Source organism: Monopterus albus, unplaced genomic scaffold (assembly GCF_001952655.1).
Source record: "Monopterus albus unplaced genomic scaffold, M_albus_1.0 scaffold3.1, whole genome shotgun sequence".
Taxonomy (NCBI): Eukaryota; Metazoa; Chordata; class Actinopteri; order Synbranchiformes; family Synbranchidae; genus Monopterus; species Monopterus albus.
In genome coordinates this window covers 4,615,206-4,637,681 of record NW_018127883.1, presented here as the reverse complement: position 1 = coordinate 4,637,681, position 22,476 = coordinate 4,615,206, and the positions used below count along the sequence as shown (strand labels likewise).

Genomic DNA, 22,476 nt, shown 5'->3' with positions numbered 1-22,476 from the left:
TAATATATTTGATCTTATCTTCAAAATGGAGCGATATTTAACCCTCTTCTTTCTGATGACCTGGCCTGCTGTGCTATCTGCTTGCAGTCAAAACTTTAGATCATATTAGATGAGGTACTGCACATTGAGATTATTAGTCTGAAACTCCTTTGTCTCAGTGGTGTCTGTTTTGTGAATGAGTGCATTTCATGGACAAAGAGATACTAGGCTCCAGAACAGAGAATTTTTTTTTTTTTGCTGATTGAAGTTGACATCAGTGCAAATGCAAAACATTTGCTCTTTGAGAGACAGAGGTGCAAAGTGATTCTCCATAAGACTCCATTTCCTGATCTTGAAGACTCATTTGTAGAAGACATTGCTACTTTGTGCTCCTGTACCATTACCAAGCTTCTACAAGCTGCTCCCTGCTCACATCACATCTGTGCATGTGAAATTGGAGAGGCTCTTATAAAATGAAAATAGGTTGTTATGGTGCTTCACAGTGGCTATGATGTAATACTTATATCCAGGCACTCGCTCATCATGGGGTTAAAAGTGCAGGAGCTCCCTCTGTTGGTCTGTTCATTTCTACCTTACAGGAGACCATAGACTGTACAAAGTGTGATGAGGGACAGACATGTCTTTCCTCTTTTCACACTACAGAACAAAACAGTATGAACCATATCCACAGTGTTTACTTTTCTATTCAGGTACATTTTTGATGCAGTTTATTCATTAATAATTGTTTTGTCACAGACATTTGCAAAGCATGTGACAGATTTATGGTGAACTGAGCTGCCACAGAGCCCATTTTATGCTGATGAAAGCCTGACTAGATGCTGCTCTTTCCGTTCTTGCTTGGCAGACAGGCAGTAGATTCTTTAATGCCAAAAATGCTAACAGCAGATCACCAATCAACTTGAAAGCTCCGAAACAGCTGGGGGAGAAGAGACTGATGCACAAGGAGAATTTAGTAAAGGGATGATGAATTATAGAGATGGAGCAGGAGGTGACTGAAAGCAAGAGAATCTAAAATAAAAGAGGAGGGGAATGGAAATAGATGACAGTCATTGTCCAGACAGTGGAGAGATAATGGAGGGAGTGTGTAGCAGCTAATCTGTCCAGAGATCAGTGGTCTGCCTTCATTCATCCATTCCATCAGAGTTGTCTTCTTATCACTCTTTAGTGGTGACATATGTGGTATTTTCTGTAAAGAACATCTTTATTTGCAAAGCAAACATCTTAAAATGTCTTGTTTTTTTGAAGAATGTGCATATGTAAGACAGACAGGTAGTGTTGGGTTTAAGTGCTGGTCCAGTCCAGTTTCCCCCTTTTCCCTGTGGTTCCCCCTCCAGCACTGTGAAAGAGGTTTAGACAGGCTGAGCTGAGAATTGGCTGGAAGCAGAGACACGTCTGGCTGCCTGAAATGCAACGCTTCCCTGCCTCACGCTGCAGAGTTTCTGTCTCCGGGCAGTCATCTCAGCCTGTGATAGGCTGCTATTAACTGCTGCTCTCTTTGTTCCGATTCACCCTTCATACTCTGACTGCTCACCCACACACCACTTTCCTTCTTTCTGTGTTTTGTCTGCTACTAGGTAACAAAAGAACTGCTGAAGATACAATTATGTTAACACAAAGGCATTGTCAGACTGATTTATATTCATCTTATTATTAAATATTTCATGTAATTACGATACTCCTTTCAGTGTATGTTAAGTATTTGAAAACTCGTATTTATGACATATTTCTTATTTCAAAACCACAGACAAGTACCATTACTGAATAAAGATGATCAATATCCATTCTGGGAGGAATAGGAGTGAGAGATATGCAAGCACTTCTGCTGGTTAAAAAAATGTTTTGGAGTCTGCAATGTGCTTTTATTTGTCTTCTGCATTAAGTAATACCCTTCACAGGTTCCTGTTGGCTAGACAAGCTTCACTGTGTGTGTGTGTGTGTGTGTGTATGTATGTGTGTGTGTGTGTTGGCCTGTGTGCATCCAACCACAGTTTTTTTTTCTCCACCATAATGGAACATATGGCGGAAACGACCTCCAGTTACCATAGCAACACAGTGTTTGCTGTTGCATGAGAAATGTCTTCTGCAAGGACATAAACAGAGCACTGAAATTAGCCCTAATTACTGTATTATTTCACTGTATTCAGTTTTATTTCCATCCATACCCTGTAAGTACAGCTTCTACATGAACATTTTTCTGATGGACATCAAAACAAAATGTTCAGAGAGCAAGATCTTTTTTTCACAAATGAATGTGTTGAGTAGTTTTATTTACATATTTAACTTGGTGCATTGTATGCTTATTTGTTCTGTGCATATTACGCTCTATAAGTGAGTCCTGTCTTCAAAGCTGTCTGTGTCACTGACTGTCTGACAGCATGATCCTGGTTCCCTGTGACTGATCCAGGTGGATCTCCAAGAAGACCAGTTTTATCCTGCAGGGGCACACTGGGCCCTCACAGGGATTACAGCTCTGGCTCCCTTCTTGACCATGTGCTGCCTCATCACATAACAAAGCATTTTGAAAATGGGGATGGTTTTAAGGCAACACATTTGTGGATAAATTCTACCTAATATATTGAAATGTAATAAAAGGTCCCATGTATCCTTATACCCTGTTTTAGCCTCACAGTTTTAATATGGTGTCTGATGTTTTTATGTAGCCTGATGAATGAATTTAATGTGTCAGTGGGGCACATTGCAATGTAAGTAGAACCACTATCTCTGCTGTGATGTGACCTCAGGGATAGTGGACGTAATAACCATGACAACAAAAGATATTTATCACCAGCCTCTGTGAATGCTTATGTCTCAGCTCTGCATTTTTGTTGCATTGGCCATATTGGTAATATTGTTGGCTGAATCGTATCCCCTTTGTCTGTCCTGTAAAGACTTTTATTTGATTAATGTTTGCCTCCATCTGTGACAAAGGAACCTCAAGGGATGCTGAATGGGTCCAGTAATGTCTGGAGGAGAATCCCTATAGGTTAGCTGGATCAATGTATAGTATGAGCTGTCATTTAACTGTGGGGGGAGGGCGACAATAATGGAATCGGTTCCTCTGGTTCATTGTACACGACTCATTTCATTGTAAGGTCTCAAGGGTATGTTGCAGAAGCCATCTTCTGCATGTGCACACAATAATCTTCTCCGGTATACATAGTTTTCAGATCAATTTCAGTATGTCTGTGAAAATAACCTGGGTTTGTAGAGCTAAATCTGGGTGTGTCTTAGCACTGACAAAAGGTCTGTCAATTTTTTTATTTAATTCAGGTAGAAAAGGACACTACAGTACAGGTTAAGAGAGAGGAAACATAACATGCAGTGGTGGTAGATATAATGAGCAAGCTTTATCAGAGCAGTTTTACTGCCTTTTCTTCTATGTGGATAGAGCAGAGTGGTTCAGGAGCAGGAGAGATAGGGGAAGTAGAGGGAGCAAAGTAGAGAGAGGTAGGCTGTGAGAGAAAGAGAGAGAGAGAGAGGGAGTACCAGACTATAAGGTATGCAGGCTATGGGCTTCTGCAGCCAGTCTCATTTAGTCTGGGAGGAGCGGAGACAGACTGATATGGCTATAGGTGGCAAAGAGGAGCAACGTGAAGATGCTAGATTGGAAACAAAGAGAGGCAGCTGTTAGACTGTAGAAAACAAGAGAGAACGAAGAGGAAAGGTTGGTCTTGGTCATTGTCTGAGGAAGAGGTGGTGGGTGTCTACCTGAGTGTCAGACAGTAGCATCTTGGTGCGGAGAGGTGTGGCCCACCGGCAGCCATGGCAGTGAGTACGTGGCAGGCTCTGTCTCCACTGCAGTGGGCTCGCTGGGGCTGGGATACACTGCTAGGGGGGACAGGAGATGGGGACAGCCCAGGCTCGGATCCGGCTCTGGGGCTCCTCCGGCGTCTCTCTTGGGGCTCGCGTCATGACAACATGATCAGAGCTGCCGAGGAGCTGGTGAGACAGAGGTGAGAGAGGACGGGAGGCAGGGGCCACATACAGGCAGATAATACATTGATCAAAGGAGCATGAGGGGTGTATTTGCTACCATCTGTATGGGTGTGTGCATGATGCTGAGCGAGACCAATGAATATTGTTCTTGTTTAGGAATATAACATATACTGACTTTATTTGCCAAAATGCAAGGGTTTATATTCTTGGCAAAATCTAGAAATCAGTCATTTCTCTGTTTGGGACCTGATGGTTTTTCCTCATGCCCCCATCTATTGCATAGCTTTTGTATCTTTAGATATTGTGCTTGTCTTATGTGTTAATATGTATTAATATGTTTGTGTGTTAAAAATTGAAGTGCTTACTTGGAAAATATTCTCTGTTGTGATATGATGTTTCAGAAGGAGAGATGTTTATGATGTCAGTTTCAGTATCAGGCTGATACAGACACTCGGGTCATTCAAGTGATATCATCCTTTACTTACAGCAGCTTTGACTTAGTGTGTCCCTTTTTGTGTCACAGGAGCTCAGACTCAGATGGAGCATTTGAGACCCCGGAATCCACAACTCCAGTGAAGGCTGTTTCTCCCACAGATAGCCAGAACCAGCAGCTTACGTCTGACGACAAAGGTACAGCAGGAGAATTATTCCAAGATGTGTGTTTTGTGCGTATACAACATGATAGCCTGTTCCAGTGTTGTAAGATTAGCAGCGAGGCAGGTGAAACAAGATGTTGTTCCACCATCTAGTGGAATGAAGCAGTATTTCACATTTGGCTTTGTTTGCTGAGACAAACATGTCACTACACAAAACTGAAGCTTTTGGTTTATCTAGGAAAGGCTGATAAGTCACTTCAGACTCTCTTTCTCTTTCTCATGTGATTATTTTTCAACAAATTATTTATATCACATTTTAATCTATATTTAGATCTGTCCAAAGCCAGCTACCTTTTAGTTCCCACTTGCATTTTAGTGTCCTACATGAGTTAACATGCTATGTGATCAACCCAATTTCAGTTGCTTTTTAAAAAGATTTTTTGTTTTGCCTTTTTGATAACTGAAGATCACTTCTTTACATTCTGTCTCTCCATCCTTTGTAGTAACAGACACCTCAGTCAGTGATCCTGCCTCTTACTATTCAACCGATCCACCGTGCCATTCCCCATCTTCTACTTTTGATGAAAACAAGCCAATTGCAGCCAGTGGCACATACAACATTGAACTTTTTGCTGCAGATTCAACAAGTCACACTCTGACCCGTTCCCTCAGCCTCCAGGGAGGAGAACTAGAAAGTTCTGGTCTGTTGGATGGATCCACAACAGGAGGTTTCCGTCCACATTCTGAATCCTTCAGCATAAGCACTGAGAGTGCCCCAGGGACTCTACGCAAGCCCAAGAAAGTCCGTCCTGGTTCTGTAAAGAAGAAGCCTCTTCTTAGACAGAACTCCAACCCAGAAAGTCCAAGGCCATCCTCATCCAGCAGCACCCCAGAGGTCACGAAGTGGGAAAAGCCTCAAACTTCCAGTCCAGCTCAGGCTCAGGAGGAAGCAGAGAGAGGATCTGCAACCCCAAGCCCTGGAGGAACCCTTCGAAGGACCAGGAAGAGCCGAGCAGAGACTCCACCTCCTCTCCTAGAGGAGACCAATCATAGCAGCCAAGAGGAGAGCCCTCCCACCTCTTCCTTACCTTTGTGCCAGGAGGAGACCCCTCTTCCTGATAAACCAGTAGGCAACGACGAATCTCCCATCCTCCCCAGTGGCTCCTACAAATGGGATCCAGATAATTTTGAGAATATTGATCCTTTCAAGACTGGAGGCAGTAAAATTGCTAACTCGCCTGTTTTGGGTCGCAAAGATCCTGTGTTTGCCCCCATTACCACCCCACCAGACAGCCCCCCTGTTCCGGCTGTGCAATCGTGGCCCCCGGCTCCTCTTGAGGAGCCAGTCACTAACTCTGAAGAGCAACCCATCCTCCTCAAGCGTCAGTCAGTAAGGCTGGAGTTTGACTATTCTGAGGAAAGCAGTGAGGCATCGCACCAGGCATCTCCCCCACTCAAGAAAGTGGGCAAGAAGTCTGGTGCCAAGATGCCTCTGAGGAAACCAAAGCTGGGGCTGAAGAAGGTCACCCCAGCACAGATGGAGCAGCTGGACAACGATCCTCCAGTAACCCACAATGTCAATGAGGATGAAATCCCGGTTCCTAAGGCCTCTTACAAGTTTGAACCTGACAAGTGGGAAGATCCAAATTTCAATCCATTTACTTCAAAGAAAGGCATTGCTAACTCCCCTGGACTATCGAGGCCATCTTATAACTTTGATGCCGGTAACTTGGACGACACCATAGACCCTTTCAAATCCTCCAGTAAGATTGCTACTTCCCCTCCCAAGACCTCTGCCTGCTTTGAACTATTATCCAAAGACAATGACAATGAAAACGACAACATCGAGGAACTGGAGGACCAAAACCAGAACAAACCTGCCAAGAAGAAAAAAACTCCTATCAAATCGTAAGTTAACACAGTATTACAAGAGCATCATATGCCAACCAGCCACTTTATTAGGGTGCATACACCTGTACAGTTGTATGCAATTCAATGCCACACTTCCTTTTTAACATCTGTGTTTATGAAGCTTAGAATGTTTCAGTTGTTGGTGACTATATTACATTCAGAGGTGTTCTTAATATTGTGACCCTCTCATGTACTGTATGTAGCTGGGGAGGACAAAAATAAGAAACACCTCTGAATATAATGGACTACATTATATTCAGAGGTGTACAACACCACCTTTAACTATGACCTCAATAATTAGCATATAATTGAATTTATGCATTTATGACAATTTCACCAAAAACTGAAACATTCTGAGCTTCATAAACACAAATGTTAAGGCAAAAGTGGTGCATTGAAGTGCATACAATTGTACATGTGTACCTAATAAAGTGGCTAGTGAGTGTACATTAATCAGAGAGGCCACACTCACTTGCAGAGTGTTGTAGTGCACTGTACATTGTATTGTATGCCTAGGAATGCCTGCATTTTGATTAGGTTTTTAGATTAGTCTGTGTCTGTTTGCACCCCACTTGTCTACTATGCCAGTGTCCTCTGTCTGTCTCTCTGTCACCTGTGTCTGTGTATTGTCATATGTCACAGGAAGTCCAGGGGTGTGTCCTCTCTGTGTTGTCTGTTGTAAGTACAAGGGGCAACACAACCATCCACCCTTTTTGACCCTTAATTCCATGTGGCTTTACATTTAAAGCAGCATGCTGCCCTGTTGTCCCTCGTCTTACTGTATTAACAGAAACATCACAGTCCCTCATACCCACGGTCAAACAATCCCATTGACACGGCTTTAAAAAAAATTCTGCCTGTTTTAACCAGAAGATACCTGGTTTCAGTTTTGGTTTAAAATCTGAATTACGTACAGTGCAATCCTAATTGAAAGACTTTATGGTACAATTATTATAGTTATCTTAATATACTGTCTTCATAATATCTTAAGTAAGTGTAAAATGTATAAGAGCATTTGAACACAATTTGAAAGAGTTACTACACACAAGCTGGAAATTTTTCACGTGGACACATTTAGCACAATGCAGCAAAGTGCACAGAATTGGACCATCACATCACACTTGGTGTAGTCAGCAGTGTATAAGGCTTGAAACATGCTTCCAGTAAGGGTCAGTGCAACAGCGCTCAGTGAGCTGCTGTTTCTCCAAAATGAAAGTATAACAATTGGAGCAAATTCTGTTGTGTGGTAGAATGTTCCTTTATCTTTTTTTAGTGAAGTAGACACAATTCAAGATGAGTTTTAACTTCCATGCCACTGTATCCCACCTGCAAATGTGTAATAATGGAGGTGCTTGTGCTCCCTCTTGTGTTCATTGTGGCTATTGTTAAAACAACAACAACAAAACATGTAACAGTGATTATATATTTTTGTTTTTAGATGATAATATAGGTGAGTCATCCTGAAAATTGACAGTTGCTTTCCAGGTACTTCCGGCCCTTTATAAATCCTTGAGAAGTAATGTTTTATATTATCTATAAGCTGGAAACTGAGGTAACAAAAGTAAAAACCTGCTACTAATGGTTAATTGACAACGACTGCATTAATGTCCTAACTAACCCACTATACTGCCAGATATATTCCTGTCTCAGAGCTGTGTTATTTGTCACTTTGTTTGAAAAGTAAACTACAGTATTTGTAACATAACATTCATTTACCAATACTCTTGACTGTGCAGTTACTAAACAGACTCAGCACTCCTCACAAACTTTCACACGTCCACACATAGTACGTATATGATAATTACATTTTCACATATTTGTGACTGTACACACTTTTGAGATATGAATCAGTTGCACTTTAGGGGCTGAGTGAGTCTGTATCTTGATCAATAGTTTTTCTTTTTCTCAGTAATACTTTCAGAGTGAAGAGGTCACCAAAGAAATCCCCGTTATCTGAACTATCCCAGGTGCGTACCTAATGCTTCAGGCTGTATTTGTACTTTTTCACTTGTCTCCATCAGTTTGGTTTACCTGTATTTCTCTTTCTTCCCTTTGATTCCATGACTGCCACCGCTTTTGTTGTGTGACAGGATCCTGCACCTTCAGACGAACCTCCCTCCCTCCACCAACAGGATGACCATGCCACAGATGAGGAGAAGCTGGCCTCCTCCACCAGTCATAAGTGGGCAGCCCTGCATGACATAGATGCTGATGTGAACTCTGACCAGCAAAACTTCCCTCATCCATGTGACCTTACATCCCTTGTTAACGAGAACAACCTTCCTAATCAGACACAAGGTGAGGCGCTGCCATGTGATCTTGGATCTGTCTTTGTGCCTGCAGCCACCTGTCAAACCAGTGTAGCAGGATAACATGAAAAGGTGGTGATAAAACTAGTGTTTGGATAAACCATTATTTATTGCAATCAGTTCTTTACTGCTATTCATCCAGCAACATTATTTGTTTTTGTGGCAGTGAAATAAGCCTGCTGGCCTAGTTCTCTACTGCCCTCTGACCTCCAGAAGAGCCACCTCTTCCCAGAGGCTGCCTGGCTCAACCCATCTGGGTCAGAGCTGAAACAGGGAGCAGGCAGAACTCAGCCGCTCATCCCATCTGGCCAGAGCTCAACACTGCTCAAAATGGCTCTGCATCTAAATCTTTGTTTTATCTCTCTGTTTTAGGGCAAGACTATGAAATTGAGTACATGGAGAAGATTGGCTCTTCTTCGCCTGTGAGTATTTCACATTATTAAGAGATTTAATTTGTGTTCATATGTCTAATGTTTACCACTTTACTTTATTAATTTCTAGTGGCATGTTTTATATGTAATATGTTTTGGCTACCAAAAGCAAAGGAGATTTAGGATTCATACATAAAAATGGTATGTTTTATTCTCCAGTGTGACTTACAGTCACTGTCTGTGAAGAAGCCATCACTGTACCTGAAGTTGGATTCAGTGTCTGATACCTTAACCAAGAAAACCTGTGCACATGGATCTGAACCCAGCTCCCCCTGCACAGGGTACTACACACTCTACTTCTGCTGTACTATCCTATGTTTTTATTTAAATATGTGTAGTTCAATTTCATTATTTCATGCATTGAATGTTCATTGTACATTTTCAGTGCTTTCCTGGTATTTCCAGTTTGCTAAGTTTAATCCACAATGATCTGGAGTGCATAATGCCTGTAGCTCAGCTGTTCCAAGACATTTTGTTATTAACATTTTCATACATTATATACAGTACATTACACTCATGTCACTCTCTGTGCATTCTTTTTCTCATTCTGTGCAGGAGTTTTGAGGAGATGGAGGCCCAGATAACAGCAGGTATGAAGACACCGGTGCTAAGTTCTCGGCTTGGTCCCGAGGGCTCTGCTGGGGACAAGGGCAAGAAGAGAGAAAGCGAGTCACTTAGCCGAACAGAGAGCACAGAGAGGGATGAGCAGGTGAGCCAGATTCAAACTCAGTGAGCTGTTATCACATACTCTGTCATTTCTGAGTCTTGTCACCATTGTGTGGAGAATATGTCAGTTTAGATTTTATATAATTTACACCATGCCACTGTTTAGTCACAAGGGGGAGACAGAGTGCCACTCTACACATGCTTTATTGTAGGCCATGACTTGCCCCGCCAACATGAATGTAAAGTTATGTCAGTGATAACAAATAGTCAGTCTGCCACACTAAGTTTTCAGCTTGAACTCAGTGAGTCAGCTCCCACTGCTGCCACTCAAACAAACATTCAGCGCTTGCTTTGCCATGCTGACCCCTGCCCTCCTCCCTGCCCTCTGCCTACTCCTCCTGGTGAACTTATAGCCCCCTAGCCAGGGCCCAATGGAGGTTCCTGCTCCTGGTCTGGCCATGCCCCTGTTAGACAGGCTGTCTGAGTGTGATGACCCCCTGCAGTACCTGGAGCCTGACCTGGCTGAGACCAACCCCACTGCATTCGCCCAAAAACTACAGGTGTGTTGACAGATCACACATGACCCCTCTTGACCCCCTTATAGATCTTGGCTCTGTTGATTCATTTGTGGGTCTGATACATGATAGTGTATAATTTTGGATGGATGTTATTCCCATTGTGTCACCTTATTACTTCCTGCCTTTTCATTGCCAAGTTTTCAAGTTCCTCGTCTTACCTAAGTTGCAGTTTTTCATCTTACTGTGAGAAATAAATGGATGGTGTGTGAAATGTAGACAACATCAAGTGTGTGTCCTCAACTGAAATTTCTATATTCTTCCCTTTGCTCTCTCATCCTTGGGCCGCAACCCCCCTCCTTGACCCCAAAAATCCATCAACCCCTCCCCACATGTGTGCGGCCCAGGAGGAGCTGGTGCTTGCTGCCCTGAGGATAGAAGCTCTGCAGGTAGCCAAAAACATCTCTCAATGCCCCTCCCTCTTCAATGTATCCCCCCAGGTACTGCGCTGAGTCAGCCTGCACCTGCTGTATGTGTGTCATTGAGCAAAAGAATAGATGAGTGATCACATAATAGCGAGTGTGTGTAAAGGTAAATGTGCGTGACTGTGGTGCGCGCGCATGAGTGTGTCTCGGCCTGCTTCTCCCTCCCCCTAAACACACCATTCTGAGTGTGACTGTGAACCCATGGCCTTATCAACACGGTGGCTGCACCACTACATCCGCAGTCCTGCCACCTCTTCAGTCCCACATATACTGTGAAATCTCCAACATGGCTTTAAGGTGTCCAGCTCCCATCCTGACTAGCAGTGAGCTCTTCCAGGTTATCTCCTCAGGAACAGTGTGCTGTGCCTTCTTAGTCCCTCGCCATTATTATGCATGGTGGGCAACATGCATGTTGCCTGTTCATGAGAGGCTTACATGAGCATGAATGTAACTGGGAATGTCACACACTAGACCTGACATCAGTGACTAAGGTGTTACATGGATATAACTCCCTCAGATGTCTTTGTTGATACTTTGCTGTCATTACCCCAAATCCCAGTCACATTCTTGTTTTCTTCCTTTTCCCAGACTAACAGCACTAACAAATAGCTACACCAAGCAGATGTATTCAGTTTAGCTGGAATTTTAGTTAGAACATCTGGTCGAAGGACTTGTGTTGAAAAAGCATGCACCTAGAAATAGTGAGTGTTTTTTTTTTTCCTTTGCTAGATAATCTATAGTTTATGGTCAGTGGAAAAACTTTCATAAGAGTTGGAGCAGGGCAGACCCTTCTCTGTGCTCTTTCCTTCCAAATCTTATGCTGTTGTCCCATACATTTTACAGTCTCGAATCAAGAAACCCAGCACTCAACGGTGGAATATCAACGGTTCACCCTTATTCCTAGTAAGGGTAACATTATAGATCTGTCTTTGTTTTAATCTAACTACAGTGCAGTCTAACTACCCTATTTGGTGATAAACACAATTTTCATTGTTTATGACTCAGTGCACGAGCACACTGGTTTTTAAATAAGTTTAAAGTGCTGACTTTCAGCTTTAAAGGCAATTGAGGGTGTTCACATTTACACTGGTTCAGAGTGTAGGAAGGACTTTTGCCTGTAAATGCTCTTAAATTAAAGCTGAAATTCTGCATTTCACCCTCCTTGCGCTGGAATACAGAGCAAAAATGACTGTCCAAGTACCTGTTGACTGCACTGTATAACTCTAGCTCTCATAGACCCTTAAGTCCATAATCCAGAGAGTCTGCAACTTCATTCTCCCTACATTTGCTGCCTATCGTAGCTGTACTTTGTCCCTTTACTTGTCTGAGTTGTGTTTTCTGCAGTTATATCTACTGTAGAATCTCTCTTACAGTTTTTATGCATCTCCTATTGAGTTATATTTATGTTTCTTGTAGAGATTGTCTTGTGGCTTCAACTTTTGTCTTTAATTAGCTTTTTTTTCACATTAAGTAGTTTTTTCCTTAATTCTATGCGAATTTTGCCTACAGCATTTGTGAAAATGATACCAAAATGTTTGTAGTTTACAACACATGTCATCCAGGGTGAACTGGAAAGGGTGCTTTTGTTTTGTACAGTGCTGAATTATCAGCCAGGCAAATCTGGCATGTTGTTTGTGGGGTAACTGCTTTGTGGTAATTTCATTCATTACAATTTTGTTTAGCCATATGCACCACTGAAGCACAACAAAAAATTTAAATGGTCTCTGGGCTAAATAGATTGGGGGAATGTCAGTTTGGGTTGGGGTCAGCTGGGGTTCCTAAGATAATTCTTGGGAATTTTCTGTAGAGCTTTATGCAAAAGTTAGTGTTTTCTTAAAGTTTCTGTTTAAACCTCATTGAACTGGGAGGGTAAGTTGACTAAAAGCAAAAGAGGTCCATAGTTGCCTAAACTTGACCAGTGTTTACCTGTGGAATAATGGAATGACTGCTTTATCCAGACCAAATGCTGTTGTTTTTCATGTATTACTGGATCTCAGTGCATTTGTTTCCTTTGAACCTCAGCCATCAAGTCCTCCTGTAATCCAGGTCTCCTAAGGATGACTAAATTTTTTTCAGAGCAGAGTATTAGGGGACCAAAACTGCACTATAACATGAATTGCTTTTGCATTGTCACGTGATGCTTTGTGGGAGGACTTGTTGTAGTCGTAAGCTGTGATGCTCATATGAACATATGCATTAGTTATATCTTGTTTTGTATTGTCTCTCAGTACACGTCAACCCTATAACCAGTATCATCTTTTTTCTATCAGTAAATCCTGTGAAATTTCTGGCTTATCTCCCATCATAGTCTTTGTAATTATAAAAAAATTGGGCAAATGCTGTAACAGGCTACACTAAACACCACGGTTCTAGCCACATTAGTTCAGACCAGTTTACCATGCTGTTATTTGCTTTAACATGAGACTAACCTCTAGTTCCCATGCTGCCCAGTTTGCTACCCTATCCTCCCTCTCCTGTATATGATGCAGTCCTTGCTATATCAGCTGCTGTCCTCCTTCCTCTCTGCCTTGCCTGGAACCAATCTCATTCAAGCTACTGCGATGACCAGGTGATCATGATCGCTCATCTGGGGACAGCATCAGCCAATCACTTGGCTAATAATGTGGCAAATGAAGACTGTTGCATCCAATCATGTGGCGGCTGACCAAGTCTTCAGGAACATCACTAGCCTGCCTCATTTACATATTGACTTTTCTGCGTGGTACATTTTGGTGTAGCTTGATGCTGCCTTGTGGTTTGGTTCAGGAATCCTGTTGAGAATGTGCGTGTGGACCCAAGATTGAGGCTGTCCCATCTGTAGCCCAGTCTGCTTTGTAACTGGTTATATTTCCTTTCCTTTCCTTCCTCTCTTTTTGTTCATGGAAACAGCACAGAGATGTGTCATCTCCAGTAGAGAGTGCTGTGTCCAAGAACACGTTGTATCCAAGGGCGGTCGCCTCCAACTACATCGAAGACGAGAGTCCCCACCTGCCCAGAGATCTGGACCATTCGCTGGAAATTGCAAGAGAGGAGGTGCAGATTTTTAATTGTATAATCTAATAAATGCTGTATATACTTTAACATCTCACACTTCACTCAACTAATTTGTCAACTACCTCAGATTGTGACAAAGGAGAAAGAAGTGCTGGAGTGGCAGAGGAAGTATGAAGACAGTCGCCAGGAAGTAGTGGAAATGAGGTAAGAAGTTGCACCTTAGGCTGTTCATCACTTACATCACAATGAAGTCACACCCATACACCACAGCGTGGATTTAACACCTCCCTGTGTTTTTGTTAAATGGCACTGTGTCATGATGCTTAGTGTCTCCACTAATTATCACCGTTTAACCAGTCAATTGGTTTACTATGCTTACACTGTCAAACACAGCCACGATTAACTGCATAGTGGCGAGCTAGTTAAAGAAGTATGTACTACCAGAATGAGTGTTAGCAGTGGAGGATAAAGACATAAATGCAGTTGTATTATATGTTTATGCTTTAGAGTTAAAGGTTAGTTATCCATGAGACAATGTGTTGCTCATTTCGATTATACATCATCCACTGCCTGAACAACTGCTCAAAACTAGGATTGCTTACACTCATATTCATGTCTACAGATATGTTTGACAAATAGGGGGTTGGGGGGGTACAGCTGATTATTCCTCTTACCTCTAGGAACCTGCTTTTCCCAGAACAAGCTTTCTATTGGGCCCTGATGGTCCTTGGGTTGGATTATATTGGAGTGCTTTAGTGTATTGCTTTAGTGTGACCTCCTCTTGCACTTAGCACAGCTTGAATTCTTTTGGGGAAACTGTGTTGAAGTCTTGAAACCATGACAGACCCTCCATCATGTTTCACTGAAGGATTCAAGCACTGATTCTTCCAAATCTGCTCCATACTGTTGATGATTGGATCCAAAAATTTCAAACTTTTATTCATCACTCCATGATCTTCATTCCAGACTTTGTGAGCTTTTGCATATTTCAGCCTAGTTTGTTGGCTGCTGTCCTTCCACAAAAGCCGTTCCTGTTCAAGCTTTTTCTTTGGATTGTAGAAGGATCAACTTGGCATCCAGATGAAGGTGCTAGATGCTGAGCCAGGTCCTTGCTGCATTTCTGTGAAACCCTTTATCAGATTTGAACAGTTTTCTTGGTCTTCCACTGCTGTTTCATTTCTTTAGAACAGCCTGAATACCACAACTTAAGTATCCAGTTTGTTTGCTGCTTTTTTCTGACTTTTTGTTTTTTAATACTGTGTGCATATATCCTATATTTTCTACTATTGTTATATTCTGATAAAGAGACTGAGAAATAAACATATAGTCATCATAACATTGCTAAAACTACAAATCATATGGTGGCATAAGACTTCTGCACAGTATCTCAAAACAGTACATTTTTCACTCAACTTGGACAGATGTTCTGACCAACATATGAGTGAAATATGAAACGTGTTTGCAGACATGCCAGGTTCACAGCTATCTGATTAATATCCATCATATTCCAGCTATTCGTGTGTAAAATTATACTTATTTTTATTGGCGGATGTATGAATTGCTTAAAATTAGACTGTTTTAGAGACACTTATACTTTGAAATAATGTGTGTGTTATATTGATATAACCTTACAGTGATGATATGCAATCTGTAATCCATAGGAGAATCGTTGCTGAGTATGAGAAGACAATTGCACAGATGATAGGTGAGTTCAGTGTTTAAGGTTTTTAGTTGCTTGTAAGACCTGCACATTGGTCACAGGTTACTGTATCTGTCTTTTTAAACCACATACATTTTATTTTAAACCAAATACTTTTGTTTTTCAACCTCTACTGCTACTTTTCTTCACTGGTTTATTTAAAAGAAGCAAAATATACCGTACAAGGTGTTTGTGCCCCCTAATCCATTGCCACTACCCTCCCACACAAGCTAGCTTTGCTTTGCGCTTAATTTCATGATATGAATCCTGCTGTCATTGGAGGGGGAAGTGTCACTTTTGCCTATTCGTGTCCAGCTTTTCTGGACTCATTAATTTCCACTGCCGGGCCATTATTCCTGCTCTCACCTACATCTTCTTTGCCACCTCTGGACAATCCTGAAGATATGACCTTTTGCTGCTGTCTAATTTCAGTCCTTTTCACATTAAAGCACTGCCACATAATGCAACAATCTGTCGCCGCTCATGTCTAACACTCGGCTCTCTCACGTGTCTTGCTCTCCCAGCTTGACTTAACACAGTCCCTTCTTTTCTGTTCTGCTCCCATCTTTGCCCCTTACTATTTGATACCCATGACAGGCATGCCAGGTGAGTAACACGGACTTGTCGTTCACTTGTTTGTGTTGGCTCACATCTCTCCATCTGTCTGTCAGAGAGGGGAGCAGGTGTGCTCACTTCCTCCATCTCATACTGTGGCATTGGTTTGTCCCTACTGTTTCATCTTTTATGTTTTAGATTTTTTGAAATTCTCAATGAGTAAAAAGGCCAAAATCTTCATTTTCAATTCATTTACTCTTTATGATTTGCATAATACAAATTTAATCAAAACCTTTTAGGTGTACATACACACAATGGAATTGTTTACATGGACATTTGCACTTCGCTTCTGTACTGTAGAGGGTTGTAAAAGCCCCACAGATTTAGTTAGTAGCAGGTTGGTTATCTCTGTGATAGGAAAAGGAAGGGAAAGCTGGAGGAGGCTGAAATACTGTGGGAGCTTTGTTATTTAACACTGAGGCATCAAGAAGCCACCAGCTCAGTTTTTATGTTTACAGGTCTCTTTGATTTTCCCATTGTTCAGTGTATTTGTTTGCATGCTACACTGGTTTATCAAAAATATTCATTCAGTAGTGTAGTATAAAATGCTGTCAAGTCACACTAATCCACAAATCCATTTTGATTAATTGTCCAAAGTAAAGAGTTAATGTGTGTGTGTGTGTGTGCGCGTGCGTGTTGGTCTTTAAAACAGTATGTGCTGACTTCTTCAGTACATAGACTGATGGTCTGAACAGTATATTTGTGTGTGTCCACCAGAGGATGACCAGAAAGAGAAGTCTCTCTCTCACCACACCATTCAGCAGCTGATCATGGAAAAGGACCAGGCCTTGGCTGACCTCAACTCTGTGGAAAAGTCCCTGGCTGACCTCTTCCGACGCTACGAGAAGATGAAAGATGTGCTGGAGGGCTTCCGCAAGGTGACTAAAACACAAATTATTCACCACTAATGGGTGTTTTTTTTTAGCATGTCAGGCCTTGTAAGTCATCCAAAATTTTCTTTGAGAACCTTAATGACAAATATTTAAAATATTTCTCACTCTGTTCAGAATGAAGAGGTTCTGAAGAGGTGTGCTCAGGAGTATCTGTCCAGAGTCCGTAAAGAGGAACAGCGCTATCAAGCCCTGAAAATTCATGCAGAGGAGAAACTAGACAAGTAAGTCTATACATAGTGTCATTAATTATTGTTTATTACATCATAACTGTATTGTTGTCCTGAGTGGGGAAAAAACACAAACTAACATTAACACATTGTCCAGCTAAAATGTGTGGATAGACTAATGTAATTATTCTGTAAAAATATAGTGTTAAATTCTCTATTGATAATATGAGGTTGTGCTTTAATAAAGCTTGCTAGGCTTATGGAGATTATGGAGAGGGGACTTGCTTCTTTGCTTGTGTGTTTCCAGGGCCAATTCCGAAATAGCTCAGGTGCGAGTCAAGGCCAAGCAGGAGCAGGCCGCCTACCAGGCCAGTCTGAGGAAGGAGCAGATGAAGGTAGACTCTCTGGAGCGCACTTTGGAGCAAAAGGTCAGCGGTAGGGTATAAAAAGATTGGAAATCAGACAAAGCTCTATGCACACAAATGTATAAATTGCATTTTTACCAATTGCTTTACAGAACAAAGAGATTGAGGAATTGACAAAGATCTGTGACGAGCTGATTGCCAAGATGGGGAAGAGTTAGCAGCCACCTCGACAACCAGACCAACTCACACAGAGGAGAGGAGCAGTTGTGGAAAAACTACTTGGAAAATGAAGTGTATCAGTAATTTGTTCTTTCAAGGGTTTTTATTTCCTATTGATTTTCTGTACACAGAATTTACAGTAATTGCTTTCTCTCTGTGCTTTTTTTGATGTGTCAGTGTATCGTACTGTATCAGGGGTCTGGTTTAAATTTTTAGAAACTGTACCATATCACTAATGAGTGTGCTTGTATGTGTGTGTGTGTGTGTGTGTATTAATGAAAAAGTGAGAGCATGGTTTGTGGGTTAAATTATCTATAATGATGTTGCCATGACAGCCACTGAGGGAGGAGACTGTTTACCCACTTCTGTTGTTGTCTACAAGAGAAAGAGAGTGCCAGAGATTCATTGATAAAATGTTGAGAACAAAAGCTATCACAATATCTTACTGCATGTGAGATAGACAGACATTTTTGTATATACTGTAGGGAATTCCAAATATCTGCATTTTGTTGGTAGTTATTCTGTCATCCCATCCCACTTTTCTCCTGTAATCTTGTAGATATTTGTCATACTGGTCATAGCTTTCTTGATGAAATTGTGGGACTTTATTTTTTGGATTTTATTTTGATATAAAGCAAACTAATCATGGCTGTATTCACTAGTGACCAAGAGTAATTTAATTTTGGATTGATATGTCCTAGTCCTGCTATGGTTGATGTGTCCCACTGAGGAGAACCTTCTCTGCATAGCTACTGTACAGCATCTGCTTAAAACGTGCAATAAAAGATGGCAATACTGCACACCAGGTTCCCCCTGGTTCTTTTGTGTATGTTTTTACATGATACAGTATGTGAGATATGCAAGGTATCCCTGGGAAAGACACTGACCCCCCCACACACATTACTCCTGGTGGCTGCCCCATCAGTGTATGACTATGTAAATGCTTGTGTGCATATGGAATATGTTGAAATACACAAATTTGAAAAAGTAAAAATTATGGTTTGATAAAATACTAATTTTTATCTACATATTTTGTATGATATTTAGGAGGAATATAAACACATAAATACATAGGTTTATAAATTGCTGTGAGACAGCTTTAGTGTATTTCTTGCAACAATAACTAACCAATAAAATACTAAAAAAACTGACACGCTTTCACACCAAATGTGTGACTGAGCCTGTGTGTAAACTAGATAGAAAGCTAGCAGAGAGGATGTAATAAAACACTGCCAGTGAAAGATAAATGGTTGAAAGTCAAGCTTCTGACACTCAAAGTAGTTGCAGTATGAATGCAAACTTTAAGATCCAGATTAAGCATCAACAATTCCAGGACATGAAAAAGAAATACTGAAAGTGTTTCTATTCCATTTTAACACTGATTTGAAAGAACATTTAGTGTAATTATACTGAATAATATAAGTAGGTGTGCACATCTTAAGTTACCAGTCACAGGTCAAAACCAGACAATGAAGGCTAGATCACAATCTCTTATTACAGTGACTGGATTTGGCTGCCAACCAAAACCACTTACAATAAACAAACACTTACCTACACCAAACCTTGATTATAATTACTAAGGCTGTATAATTATGGGTCATAACAAATTGTTTGCACATATGTTATAGGGTCATTTTTGACTAGAAGAGTCCCAGGCGACTGATCGGTCTTGCGACTGATAATTTGACTAGTCGACTTTGAGGGGACAGCCCTGCAGATATGTGGGTCTGGTGGAAACATGTAAACCAGGGCAGTGGTGTGTTTTGTCTGTAATTGTTTTGCTTTTGAATATGTTGATATATTATGTGTTGCTTAGTTTTTGTTTAAGTTGTTTTGTATCGTATTGGTTTTGTTACTATAGTTATGTTTTTGATTATAATCTGTCAAGGGACTACAGATAAAAATGAGCTTTAAGATAACTCCAGTACAATACATTAAATGGTAACATTTATGTTTATAGTTCCTTACAAATAAAAGTTGGGAAAAAGCCCCTTAACTTACACACACCTAGCTGTGTTTTCACTCCTTGTGGGAACTTCACATTGACCTACATTCATTTCCTGTAGATTTGTCCTAACCTTAACCATAACCACTACTTGCCTAACCCTAACACCTAACCTTAAACCATGTTGTCATCCTAAAATTCAGTGATTGGCTGAGTCCCTACAATGTGAGTGTTTTAGCAGGTTTTATACAAAGCCACACACACGCACACACATGCACACACACGCGCACACAGCAGGATTCTAAAAAGTATTTTTTCAAATGAAAACTCCTTTGATCCTAGTGACATCACAAAGTGACTCTTCACGGAATGCATGGTGTGATCTCTACACAGCATCCAACAGCAGAACTCAAACAGTCAAGACAGGTTGCAGGTGTGGATTTGTATTTTAACGACAAGTTTCACGTGTGAGTTTTTATTTTACTGACAAGTAATCAGTATTACAGCCTGTTAAACATCATGGAAGGTGATTCATATCAGGAGTTTCAAACTCTTGACAGAAACAGCAGCACAGAGCCCTGTGGTGTTTCTGTCCAGACCAGGACTATGAAAAGGAAGGCCAATACTGATGGTTTTAGACCAGAGAAGAGGATGTGCATCTTCAAATCTGCCTTTGAACACAGGAGAGGCAGAAAAAGAAAAGTCCCTGCAAATGAAGAGAACATAAGAAAAAGGCAGAGGACTTCTGAGACTGAAAAGCACATTGGCAGGCTAAAGAGGAAAGCCACTGAAAATGAAGACAAACCAAAAGAGAGACAGAAGGTCTCCAAACTGAACCAGAGAGAAGAGGACACCACCTCATCATCACTGGATGCTGCACTACCTCAGAAGAGGGACAAAAACAACATGTCCACCTCAGAAGAAACCAGAAAGCTGGCGTTTGAGGCAAAGTACCAGCAGCTGAGCCCATTGGGTGAAGGGGGCCATGGATCTGTCTATGCTGGTTACAGGAGAGCAGATCATTTCCCTGTGGCAATAAAACACATTCCCAGGGACAATATCATCTGTAAAGGCCTCACTCAGAACAGAAAGACAATCTCTCTTGAGGTGGCAGTCATGAAAAAGATGGCAAGTGGAGCAGCAGGATCAGTAAGGAAATCTGCAGCCATTTCTTTACTGGATAACTATGATCTGGAACAGGAGCTGATCCTGGTCCTCGAACGTCCATTGCCATCCAATGACCTCTGCAAATATATTGAGGTCAAAGGAGGGTCCCTGCAGGAGGAGGAGGCCAAACTGTTTTTAAAGCAACTTATAGAAGCCGCCATGGAGCTTCAAGCAAAAAAGGTTTTCCACAGGGACATCAAGTTGGAAAACATCTTGGTTGAAACTGGAAGTAATGTCCCACGGTTGAGGCTGATTGATTTTGGCCTCAGCTGCTTCACAAAGAAGACCTCATCCTATAAGACCTTCTTTGGTACTGATGCCCACATCCCACCAGAATGGTACCAGTGCTACATCTACAGGGCCGAATCCACCACAGTGTGGCAGCTGGGAGTGGTCCTGTATGACATGCTGCACAGGGACACACGATTTGAAACAACAAGGTTCCTGAGCAGTCAACTTGGCATCAGTAAGGAGTTGTCTCAAGGCTGTCAGCAAATGTTGCGCCTGTGTCTTGCTGTAGACCCACAGCAGCGGCCTTCATTGGAGCAGCTCTGGCTTCACCCCTGGCTCGCATAAGCAGCCCTTCACCTTCTGGACACCTGTGCAAACCACACTTCCAACACCCACTACCTCTACCCTTCCTCCTAACCTTGTTCTCATGTGAAGTACTTCACAAGACTATAACATTCATTGTAAATAAAATGTAAAACATTCAATACATGTGTAATAGAAGTTTTTACATGAATGTTTTCATACCAAACATAATGTAAAATAACAGTATTCTGGAAATATTTAGAACATAAGTTGTCCTTGACAAAATCTCAGGAACTAGTTCTCTGGATGAATGCAATTCTCAGTAGACATTTTTAAGTTTTCAAATAGTGCCATATTAAATGCTGGCAGCACCTGGTAAAACATACTGTACCTACAACAGAAGTATCATTTCACAGATGGCAGCCAAACTGAAATGATTTACTGCTGTTCTTGGAAACATAATGTCGAATTTCTCATTCATATCCCCAGACAGATAATATTTTCAAGCGTCTGACAGAAGTAGCTGTACATCCCTAATGTTGATAGGGCCACAGTATCAGTTAAAGTTAAGCATTTCGGTTTCACAGTGATCAGTCCTGATTAAAGACGACCGAGGACCACCAGCACCATGGGAGATGTCCAATACTGTCCACTTCTGCTGCTTTTTCTAATCCTGCTAGCAACCAACAGTATGGACGGGCTCTTCTTTTTCTATATTGCTCCTTCTTTCATTTTTTCTTTAGACCTTCCTCCTGCTCATTACCTTGTCCACCTATCATTTGAACCTGATTAGTGCCCTCTTCTTTCTTGTCACTCTTGGATTTCCAAGAATAGTTAGCATTTATTGCTTTTCTATATATCCGACTTTTTCCTCTGAGGCAGTTACATTTAGGGTCAAACACTGCAAAAAGTGGTGCTGATTTCAGAACAGGAAGATATCGAGTATAACAACACTACAGTTATCTTTATTTCTCAGATGCCAGGCATGTTTATTAAATCCAAGAGGACAATTTTACAGCAAATCCTTAT

At 41.4% G+C, this 22,476-nt stretch overlaps 2 protein-coding genes across 10 annotated transcripts in view; both read left to right on the top strand.

Moving 5' to 3' along the window:
- tacc2 (transforming, acidic coiled-coil containing protein 2) overlaps nt 1-18,601 on the top strand; it is a 47,586-nt gene extending 28,985 nt beyond the window's left edge. For 3 of the 9 annotated variants that reach the window (XM_020603190.1, XM_020603157.1, XM_020603211.1), the window contains 18 exons: nt 4,460-4,566; nt 5,036-6,440; nt 7,086-7,121; nt 8,353-8,410; nt 8,534-8,741; nt 9,125-9,174; nt 9,343-9,464; nt 9,739-9,892; nt 10,263-10,409; nt 10,772-10,864; nt 13,739-13,882; nt 13,971-14,047; nt 15,505-15,548; nt 16,140-16,148; nt 16,875-17,035; nt 17,165-17,271; nt 17,525-17,645; nt 17,735-18,601. In XM_020603190.1, the coding sequence (XP_020458846.1) occupies nt 4,460-4,566; nt 5,036-6,440; nt 7,086-7,121; nt 8,353-8,410; nt 8,534-8,741; nt 9,125-9,174; nt 9,343-9,464; nt 9,739-9,892; nt 10,263-10,409; nt 10,772-10,864; nt 13,739-13,882; nt 13,971-14,047; nt 15,505-15,548; nt 16,140-16,148; nt 16,875-17,035; nt 17,165-17,271; nt 17,525-17,645; nt 17,735-17,800 (3,109 nt within the window). In that variant the 3' untranslated portion in view covers nt 17,801-18,601. The remainder of the gene's footprint in view (nt 1-4,459; nt 4,567-5,035; nt 6,441-7,085; nt 7,122-8,352; nt 8,411-8,533; nt 8,742-9,124; nt 9,175-9,342; nt 9,465-9,738; nt 9,893-10,262; nt 10,410-10,771; nt 10,865-13,738; nt 13,883-13,970; nt 14,048-15,504; nt 15,549-16,139; nt 16,149-16,874; nt 17,036-17,164; nt 17,272-17,524; nt 17,646-17,734) is intronic. The other 6 variants (XM_020603179.1, XM_020603171.1, XM_020603199.1 and 3 more) reach the window with 6 other exon arrangements.
- A 92-nt stretch (nt 18,602-18,693) lies between these two features.
- On the top strand, nt 18,694-21,629 carry LOC109961954 (serine/threonine-protein kinase pim-1-like). Its single transcript, XM_020603242.1, has one exon. The coding sequence runs from the start codon at nt 20,266-20,268 to the stop codon at nt 21,487-21,489; it is 1,224 nt and encodes a 407-aa protein (XP_020458898.1). The 5' UTR covers nt 18,694-20,265; the 3' UTR covers nt 21,490-21,629.
- The last annotated feature ends 847 nt before the right edge of the window (nt 21,630-22,476 follow it).

What these genes read in the sequence shown, in the direction of transcription:
- LOC109961954 (XM_020603242.1), top strand. Translation starts at nt 20,266, where the DNA reads ATGGAAGGTGATTCATATCAGGAGTTTCAAACTCTTGACAGAAACAGC.